This window comes from Leuresthes tenuis, unplaced genomic scaffold, assembly GCF_036924035.1.
Source record: "Leuresthes tenuis unplaced genomic scaffold, fLeuTen1.0.hap1 SCAF_6, whole genome shotgun sequence".
In the NCBI taxonomy this organism is placed as follows: Eukaryota; Metazoa; Chordata; class Actinopteri; order Atheriniformes; family Atherinopsidae; genus Leuresthes; species Leuresthes tenuis.
In genome coordinates, this window is record NW_027325360.1 from 267,781 (window position 1) to 277,112 (window position 9,332).

The 9,332-nt window shown below is 48.3% G+C and overlaps 1 protein-coding gene across 2 annotated transcripts; it reads right to left on the reverse strand.

The window, feature by feature from the left end:
• Positions 1–76: 76 nt before the first annotated feature.
• LOC140309282 (gelsolin-like) lies at positions 77–8,490 on the reverse strand. Of its 2 annotated transcripts, XM_072387097.1 has the most exons (19): positions 8,390–8,490; positions 6,403–6,577; positions 6,116–6,270; positions 5,872–6,033; positions 5,735–5,794; positions 5,567–5,656; positions 4,415–4,504; positions 4,200–4,332; positions 4,019–4,107; positions 3,502–3,630; positions 3,346–3,432; positions 3,124–3,257; positions 2,890–2,980; positions 2,636–2,806; positions 1,923–2,097; positions 1,716–1,837; positions 1,152–1,229; positions 1,021–1,081; positions 77–252 (listed from the first exon to the last, which is right to left on the reverse strand). In XM_072387097.1, the coding sequence occupies exons 2-19, from the start codon at positions 6,524–6,526 to the stop codon at positions 89–91; spliced, it is 2,115 nt and encodes a 704-aa protein (XP_072243198.1). In that variant the 5' UTR covers positions 6,527–6,577; positions 8,390–8,490; the 3' UTR covers positions 77–88. The 2 variants fall into 2 exon arrangements, with proteins under 2 accessions (XP_072243198.1, XP_072243197.1); XM_072387096.1 differs by lacking the exon at positions 8,390–8,490 and having other exon boundaries at positions 6,403–6,603.
• Positions 8,491–9,332: the final 842 nt, after the last annotated feature.

Consider the following 9,332-nt stretch of genomic DNA (forward strand, 5'->3'; position numbering starts at 1 on the left):
GTTGCCATGGTGATGACGGACAAACACACAAGTGTGACTGTAACCGTGGAGACAGATTTTATTTATTCAGGACAGACAGGAAGTGATGTCACAGGCCGTGCATGAGGCGCTCCAGCGGGTCGACGGTCCAGTATTCAGGATTCCAGCCCAGAAACCAGCCAGTAAAGGTCGGCGGTTCGAATCCCTGTTTCACCGTCACGATGGGTGTCCGCGGGTCTCGGGTGGCCGGGTCGCTTTCAATGTAGCGCTCAGCTGAACAGAAGACACAGCTATCTGTCACCTGGCTGCTCATTAGCTTCAGAGCTAAGCTCTGTGCCAAGGGTTTGGTTAATGTGAGGCAAGGAAAACTTTTCTGATGGGGACAAACGTCTCGTTTCAGGCAGTTTCACATTAGCAAATCAATACAGCAAGACGTCATAATCAGCACCATCAGGATCGTTGTTGGCAGTCATTAGGATGAACATTTCAGGCAGTTTCACATTAGCAAATCAATACAACAAGACGTCATAATCAGCACCATCAGGATCGGTGTTGGCAGTCATTAGGATGAATATTTCTGTGAAACTTCTTATCTGATGAATAAATCGTTTCCACTGAATGGATTTCATTTCTTTCAGTGTAGAACGGTCCGATTTAATGTCACAGATATGAAAACTTTATTTTACAGATCATAAAGTCCTTCTCTTGTTTGTCACTTTGGAGTTTCACGTGCACGTGCACGTGCACCATTTAACCATGCTGCAGAGTCTGAAAGCATCTTTTTCAACATAACAAACCGAACTCTTTCTCATAAGTGACGTCATGTAATGTAACAGTATCCGTTTCTAACTTGTTAAACATTTAAAAACATAAATAAGCATAATAAGTAATATATAATAATAATATAAATAGTAATATGGGTTAGGGTTAACCCCTAACCCCTGCCTGTGGCATCGGCACCCATAATAACTCCACATCCTTAGGAGCAGCTGCTTCCTGTCTGAGTCCAAACCTTTCAACCCTGCTTCCTGCGCTTCTCACCTGATGCTGCAGCTTCGGTCTTCTCTTCCTCACGCGCCTCATTTCCAATCCAAACAAACACCTTTAGGAGGACACAGGAAGTCACAAAGAAGCAGGAGTCCTATAACACAGCGATGACAGGGGAGACTTACCTGGTCCCACGTATCCAAGATCATGACATCATCAGGAGCAAGGTCATCCTGCGTCAGTTCACCTGGAACCTCCTCCATCTGAACAAGCAGCCAGTGTTTTACTGCTTCCTAACGGTTCTGTTTATGCCTTCTTTTACAGATAAAGGACTACAGTCAGCTGACTTCACCTGTTGCTAAACATAGAGAAGCCTTCTGAAGCTTTAAGGCTTCTTCCTGATCGTACTGAAAAATAATTTGAAGCTTCAAAGGCAGAACCTACCAGTGACATCTAGTGGTCAGCCGCGGTTATAGCAGCTTCAAAATGATTCCAGTTCTAACTCCAAAGCTTAAGCAGCTGAGTCTTAAGACAGGGTTTAAACCAGTCTCCTTCAGTAGAGGGAATCAGGCTTCGGAGCCTCAGTTTCAAACGTCCCATCGATACTAAAAACCACCTTTTAAACCTGAACTATCAGCTCTGCCACCCCCAAAGCCACCTTTAACCACGTGGGAACTTAATGTAAAACAAGGGCAGCTGCCTCACCACCATCTGTACAGAGAACCGGTCACCTGACCACACTGACTCACCTGGAAGTTCCCAGTTTTGTTGGAGCAGGCAAAGAGACGAGGAGGGTGCTCATCCATCTTGTTGTTCAGTCGGGGAGAGTGGCAGTAGTCCTTCTTACCCCCTAGTGCCTCCCAGAATGCATCTGTGACCAGAAAGAGGCAGGTTTCATCACTCGGTTTGCTTTCTTTCCTCAAGTCACAGAAAACAGCATCAAACATCTGCCCCACCTTCTTCCTGCCCCTCCTCCAGCTGGGTGGGAGTCACCTGGAGGATCCCAGCCAGGTGTTCGGCTCCCTTGACTTCAGCCGAGCTGCAGCTCTTCCCTTTCCACAGCCAGGATCCAGAGGAGGACACCAGCAGGAAGGCGTCGCTGGAGTTCAGCCCGGAGGAGGACGGATCCACCTGGAGAGGGCAGAGGAGTTAATCTGCGTCGGATCATCTGCTGAAGGGTTCTGCCCTAAATGCTATGGATGATCTGAGGAATACCAAGGTGTTCTGAATCATAACATTCTGCACTAAGATTATCTAGATTGGGGAAATTCTAGATTTTACTGTTCTGTACTGAGACCATCTGGGTTTTTGACCAAAAGGTTCTGGATCAGAGCATTCTGGGCGAAGACATTTAATATCAAAGTGTTGTGAATGAGAACATAAGACTTTACTGAAGCATCGTTCTGCGCTGCTTTGGAATAAGTTTCTACAGGAAAGATTCGATCCTGGAGTGAAACTCTGGAGGAAGACTTTGTTGCCTGAGAGACCAACGACGGCTACCAAATTCCTCTAGAGCGCGACTGATTCTGGAGGATGAAGAGAAGGTCTGAAGTTGAAGGTTCTGGCCTGAAACTGGGACCAAACCTATTCTGCCCAAATGGGTTTCTGAAGTAGACAATGACAGGAGACGGTCCCGTTGACCCCATTGTGAACATGCTGGAGGTCTGACCTCCACAGCTCTGGTGTCTCCTGCTGGATTGGATCGGACCTGGAACAGGCGGGGGTCTGCAGGCTCCGACTGGCCACCCTCTCTCGAAGTCCCGCCCTTATGCACCACCATTGGCCGTTTCCCAAACAGGCTCATGAGGTGGGCGGGCTCTTTTCCCTGGACCACCCGCACCTGAACACAGACGGGTAACCATGAGCGGCCGAGCTAAAAGGTCTGTTATCGGTGGGAATCATGGAGTAGCTCCGGGGATGTACCTGAACAGCAGCACCTCCCAGTTCGTCGTCCAGCTGAACAGCCAAGATGGCCGATGCCCCAGCCTCATCCTTGCTGGTCTCAGCTCCCTGCCTGAGAGTGGGAGGCAAACGGTTATCAGTTCTAAATGTTCCATCCTCCCTGCTGTAAAGGCAGTTTACATCCAGAGGGCAGTGGTGAGGCCCGTTCTGCAGGGACTGTGACTCAGGAAAGCTCATTTTTACAGGACATCTCACCATATGTAGATGATGTGACCTCGTCTGTCACTGTGCTGGTACTGATACTGGATCAGGTAGCTGTCCCCGCCATAGAACTGGCTGGAGGATGCTGGGTCCACCGGAACCTTGTCGGACCCTTCAATTCGCCAGATCTCCAGACAGAAAACAGTTAATGTTCTTTTACAACTCAGTCAGATCAGATCAAAGGATCTGCTGCTTATCAAAGGCTGTCCTCCTCACCTGTTTCTCCCCGTTTCCTCCGTCCACCATCCCATACTGCGCTGCCATGGAGTCAGACTCGTGGAGTTTTGACACATCGAACTGGACCTGTTCAAGCACAGAAGTTAGGTTCCGTCTGGTTTCAGGACCGTTTGGATCTGAACCTGAACAGCTTACCTTCTCAATTTTTGCAATCTTATTGGACACATAAGCCTTTCCCAAGCCGACAGTGTCCTCAGGATCCTTCCAGTCCTTAAAGAACTGCTTGAAGAGGGGAGTCTCCCCGTGTTCAGGCAGGACCTGCACCTGGGGGGGGACCACAGGTAGGACCATTACAGCAGGTGGACAGATGTTTACCTGAACATGCAGCTTAATGACTGAGCTCAGGTGGGTCTGGGACCGGCTCAGGTGGGTCTGAGATCGGCTCAGGTGGGTCTGGGACCGGCTCAGGTGGGTCTGGGACCGGCTCAGGTGGGTCTGGGACCGGCTCAGGTGGGTCTGAGACCAGCTCAGGTGGGTCTGAGACCGGCTCAGGTGGGTCTGAGACCAGCTCAGGTGGGTCTGAGACCAGCTCAGGTGGGTCTGAGACCGGCTCAGGTGGGTCTGAGACCGGCTCAGGTGGGTCTGGGACCGGCTCAGGTGGGTCTGGGACCGGCTCAGGTGGGTCTGGGACCAGCTCCAGGCTCTTGTTTACCTGTGTGTGCGGTGGGTAGTTCATCTGCTGGATGAACTTCTCTGCGCTGCTCAGGACAGCATGGCGCTCCTCGCTGTTCGCCTCCTTACCTGCACACACACAGGAGGTGAGCACCGCCCATACAGTCTGTTCCCTTAACTAATCTAATTCAGTCCAACCAGAACCAGAACAAAGTTTTGACCTTTCCAGACGAAGATTTGTGCGTTGGCTCCGTTGTCAAGGATGAAACACTCGGTGGACACCAGAGCATCCTGGGAGAATGGGTTCTGCCCTGCTACCATGGAGATCTCCATGTCCCCGCTTGCATTGGACACCTGGAAGACAAAAGCTGTGAGGAGGGAAGCGCCACAGAGAGCTTAGCAGGCACTGATGCAGGTAGGGAACAGCTTGGTTTACCTTGTAGAGACAAGCCGCTTTCCTGTTGGAGACGTCGGTCGAGGTGTCGTCTCTGTGAGACTCAGGAAGGTCCGGTTTTTCCCCCAGAACCTGAACACAACACGGACAGATGAGCAGGAAGCAGTCAGAGTCTCCTGTTAGCCTCTGATAGCGGACTTGTTTCTTGTCCTGTTGGATCTCAGAGCTCCATTTGATACGATCGATCACAGCATTCTGTTACAGAGACTTGAACATGTTATTGGGATTAAAGGAACTGCATTAGGCTGGTTTAAGTCATATTTATCTGATAGATTCTAGTTTGTTCTTGGAAATGAAGAATCTTCCCCACACACCAGAGTAAGTCATGGAGTTCCTCAGGGTTCTGTGCTTGGACCGATTCTTTTTACTTTATACATGCTTCCAGCTCCCATGATGCACCTCTCCTCCCTCCATGTTCTGCTGCTATAGGCCCAGCCTGCTGGGGGAGCTCCCATGATGCACCTCTCCTCCCTCCATGTTCTGCTGCTACAGGCCCAGCCTGCTGGGGGAGCTCCCATGATGCACCTCTCCTCCCTCCATGTACAGATGACATCATTGCTGTCATTAACTTGTGTTTCTCTCTCTCAGCAGGTGTCTCTGGCCTGGTGTTACGCTGATTGTTGTCCCCTCTTTCCTGTCCTCTCAGCCCCAGCTGGTCCAGGCAGATGGACCCTTCCTGGTTCTGGTTCTGATGGAGGCTTCTTCCTGGTTCTGGTTCTGATGGAGGTTTCTTCCTGGTTCTGGTTCTGATGGAGGTTTCTTCCTGGTTCTGGTTCTGATGGAGGTTTCTTCCTGGTTCTGGTTCTGATGGAGGTTTCTTCCTGGTTCTGGTTCTGATGGAGGTTTCTTCCTGGTTCTGGTTCTGATGGAGGTTTCTTCCTGTTAAAAGGAGTTTTTTCTCTCCACAGTCGCCTCGTGCAGCTCAGGATCAGAGAGAAGTTTCAGTTAATCTGTTGGTTTCCTTTAGCTGGAAACTGTTTTTGAATTGGCTCTGAATGAATGAATTCGATTAATTTGGAATTTAATGAATTGGACTCTATATTATTGAAGTGCTTTGAGATGTTGTGATTTGGCACTTAATAAATAAATCTATAGAGTTTTAACAGGACCACTTTGCTTTGCTTGTGTCATCACCTGTAACATCCTCTCTGGCTCCTCCCCCTCATCACAGATCAAAAGATTGCCACGCCCACACCTCTCGTTGTCACGGATACCCTTGGACACCTGTCAATTAGTCAGTCAGGCCACACGCCATGACATCATGTAATAATGATGATGCCATAAGGTGATGTCACCACTTACCAAAGTGGCCTTGAGTTTCTCAAACCTGTTGCTATGGGAACCAGACCACTGGAAGATTTCCTGATGGGAGAAAAGAGAGATCAGCTTCACCAGTCTCCCCCATGCCTCCCCTCCCCCACCCACTACCACCTTCTCACCTCTCCCAGGTCCAGAATGAAACTGTCTCCCTGGTTGAAACTCTCCCAGCTGACAGGAACCTCCATTGCCCTGACGACCCTACGACCTTTAACCTGAAGCAGCCTCTGGACTTCTACATCATTCGTAACCACGTGTTTGAACCCAGACGCCACGCCGCCTTTCTGCACAAGGACACGTGGGAAGTGATCCAAAGACTCAGGGCAACATACGACGTTGGACGTGTGGTTCTGGTGGAGTGGTTACCATGTATGTGAGGCCCGTTTTGAAGTATCCGCTGAAGGTACCAGACTCATGGCCCTGGACTTCGCGGTACTGGATTGGTGCCCCCTCCAGGAAGTCGTCCATCTGGACCGCAAGAATGGCTGCCGCTCCACTTTCATCCTGAGAGCACTCAGAACCTGCCGGAGAACTGGACCGTCAAAGAACAGAACCAGAACCACACTGCAGAACACGTTGTTCCGCTCAGATGGGCTCAATCATTTAACCGCGACCTTACGTTCATTTCCCATCGAGGGCAGGTTGGCACTCACCTTGCCAGTAGTGCAGGTCGTACTGCAGGTTTCCTCCACGGTTGCTGGTGGTGTTCAGAACCAGGTAGGCGTCTCCGGTGTAGAACCGGCCATACAGGGTCTCAGGAATAGGAGCCAGTTCCATGTTCTCCACCCGCCAAACCTGAACCCCCGCCTTCTTACCCGCACCCTCAAACTCTGGGTGGAACACCATGATGCCAACTGTAGTGGGAGAAAACAAGAAAGAGAGAGTAGAAAGAAAGAAAGAAAGATAAGAGAGAAAAGAGAAAAGATAAAGAAAGAAAAGAGAGAAAAGATAAAGAAAGAAAGAAAGATGAGAGAAAAGATAAAGAGAGTAAAGATAAAGAGAGAAAAGAGAGAAAAGATAAAGAAAGAAAGAAAGATGAGAGAAAAGATAAAGAGAGTAAAGAGAGTAAAGATAAAAGATAAAGAGATAAAGAGAGAAAGATAAGAGAGTAAAGAGAATAAAGATAAAGAAAGAAAGATAAAAGATAAGAGTAAAGATAAAGAGAGAAAAGATAAGAGAAAAGATAAGAGAGAAAAGAGAAAAGATAAAGAAAGAAAAGATAAAAGATAAAGAGAGTAAAGATAAAAGATAAAGAAAGAAAGATAAGAGAGTAAAGAGAATAAAGATAAAGAGAGAAAAGATAAAGATAAAGAGAGTAAAGATAAAAGATAAAGAGATAAAGAAAGAAAGATAAAAGATAAAGAAAGAAAGATAAGAGAGAAAAGATAAAGAGAGTAAAGATAAAAGATAAAGAGAGTAAAGATAAAAGATAAAAGATAAAGAAAGAAAAGATAAAAGATAAAAGATAAAGAAAGAAAAGATAAAGAGAGAAAAGATAAAGAGAGAAAGAAAGATAAGAGAAAAGATAAAGAGAGTAAAGAGAGTAAAGATAAAAGATAAAGAGAGTAAAGTGTTTTAACAACATATAAAGAAGTGTTCATGTAGCACAGAGGTGAGCCGTTTCAGGAACTATATTAAAAGGGCTTCTGGGAGCTTTGTTCTGCTTCTAAAGGTTTGAATATGGACAAAATGTACCTGCTGAGACATGAAATAACAAAATGACTTCCTGTTCCTTCCTGTTCTGGACATGCAGATGTTCTCACTGGCCACCAGAGGGCGCCTGTTCCTCAAACCCAACTCAGGTGATCATTACCTGCAGACACCACCTGGGTTGTTTTTGGGAGGACGGTCTCAGTGCGTTTCCTGCTCAGGTGATAAGCTGCAGGATCAAGAGATAAACAGCCTCTCCGCCATCATTACACCCCCCAGAGATATGGGGGGGCTGGACCAGCCAGGCTTACTTAAGAGGCTTAATTACTGGACACTGAAGGTTGGTGTCTGAGGGGTTTTGGTTTTCTTTACACCTTCCAGTCAAGTTCACGGACAGGACTTCAAGCCACATTTTCACATCTGTGGCTAATATAAGCCGACAGTCCCCAGCAACTAGTTTAGAACTAAAGATGCCTTTCAGGTGAAACATCCTGGTGAAACATCCTGGTGAAACATCCTGGTGAAACATCCTGGTGACCTGGACTCTGAGGGGGTGAAACAGGTGTGTTTCCCGGACCTTCAGGATGGTTTGGAGCAGACTGACTCGTCTGCTCTGGAAGCAGGAAGTGTTCAGCGGTAGCTGCTGCTCGGATAGCACCTCATTTTGTGCTTTGGTAGCTTTTATTAATCCTATGTTTTGTCTCTCGTACGTTCGGTTAATCTGTAACTTTGTGTTTCGCTGCTGTCTATCTGGAACAAGTCTCTCTTATCTGGGTCTCAATGAGATTTTACCTGTTTGAATAAAAGATTCAGGCCCAACGGGAACCACTAAAACCCCACAGACGCCTCATTACTCAGACACACCTGGACCCTGGAGTCCAACGGGTGAGGAGAGGAAACGCTGATTAAGGACTGAGCGCGAACAAAGAAAGGAGAAGAGGAACAACGAGGAGCTTCAGTTTGTTTCAGAGTTTGAATCCAGTCACAAACGGGTAAAAACTCACCTTCAGCGCCTGTCAAACGTCTTCTTCAGCTGGATACAAACTGCAGGTTGACACAAAGGAGGGAGGAAGCAGGTAACTTTACCTGTCCGGCACCCTCCCCCTCTGCAGCTGGGGAGCCACACCCAGCCACACAAGCCTGAACAACAGCTGTTGTTCCCACCCACAGGAACACCAGGCTGTTTCAGGTCCAAACGGGCCGCAGGTGGCGCTGTTTCAGGTCCAAACGGGCCGCAGGTGGCGCTGTTTCAGCTCCAAACGGGCCGCAGGTGGCGCTGTTTCAGGTCCAAACGGGCCGCAGGTGGCGCTGTTTCAGCTCCAAACGGGCCGCAGGTGGCGCTGTTTCAGGTCCAAACGGGCCGCAGGTGGCGCTGTTTCAGGTCCAAACGGGCCGCAGGTGGCGCTGTTTCAGCTCCAAACGGGCCGCAGGTGGCGCTGTTTCAGCTCCAAACGGGCCGCAGGTGGCGCTGTTTCAGCTCCAAACGGGCCGCAGGTGGCGCTGTTCTATTTCAGGTCCAAACGGGCCGCAGGTGGCGCTGTTTCAGCTCCAAACGGGCCGCAGGTGGCGCTGTTTCAGCTCCAAACGGGCCGCAGGTGGCGCTGTTTCAGCTCCAAACGGGCCGCAGGTGGCGCTGTTCTAACCCTACCGTCACACTCAGTTTAATTTGGGGAACAGAGCTGACATTTACGTCTGAAAAAAAACAAAACCAGAACTCTGAGAAACTCAAGTCAGTTTTATTCAAACAGACCTTTTTTTACCATATTTTGCTTTTTTTTTGCCACCAGGAAATGCACTTTAATTTTATTGTGTTGTACTTTCTGTTTTTATACAAAGACAAATAAAGATCTGTTCGATTAAACTTAAAAACTCACGTGTGTGTGGAAGAGATTAACAGGATTTAGATTTATTCTTCAAATGGCACAAAATTATG

What these genes read in the sequence shown, in the direction of transcription:
- LOC140309282 (XM_072387096.1), bottom strand. Translation starts at nt 6,595, where the DNA reads ATGGTGTTCCACCCAGAGTTTGAGGGTGCGGGTAAGAAGGCGGGGGTT. An exon ending in GGTCACATCATCTACATATG is followed by an intron (nt 2,981 to 3,123) that starts GTGAGATGTCCT and finishes TCCCACTCTCAG; the next exon opens with GCAGGGAGCTGAGACCAGCA. An exon ending in TGGGAGGTGCTGCTGTTCAG is followed by an intron (nt 2,807 to 2,889) that starts GTACATCCCCGG and finishes GTCTGTGTTCAG; the next exon opens with GTGCGGGTGGTCCAGGGAAA.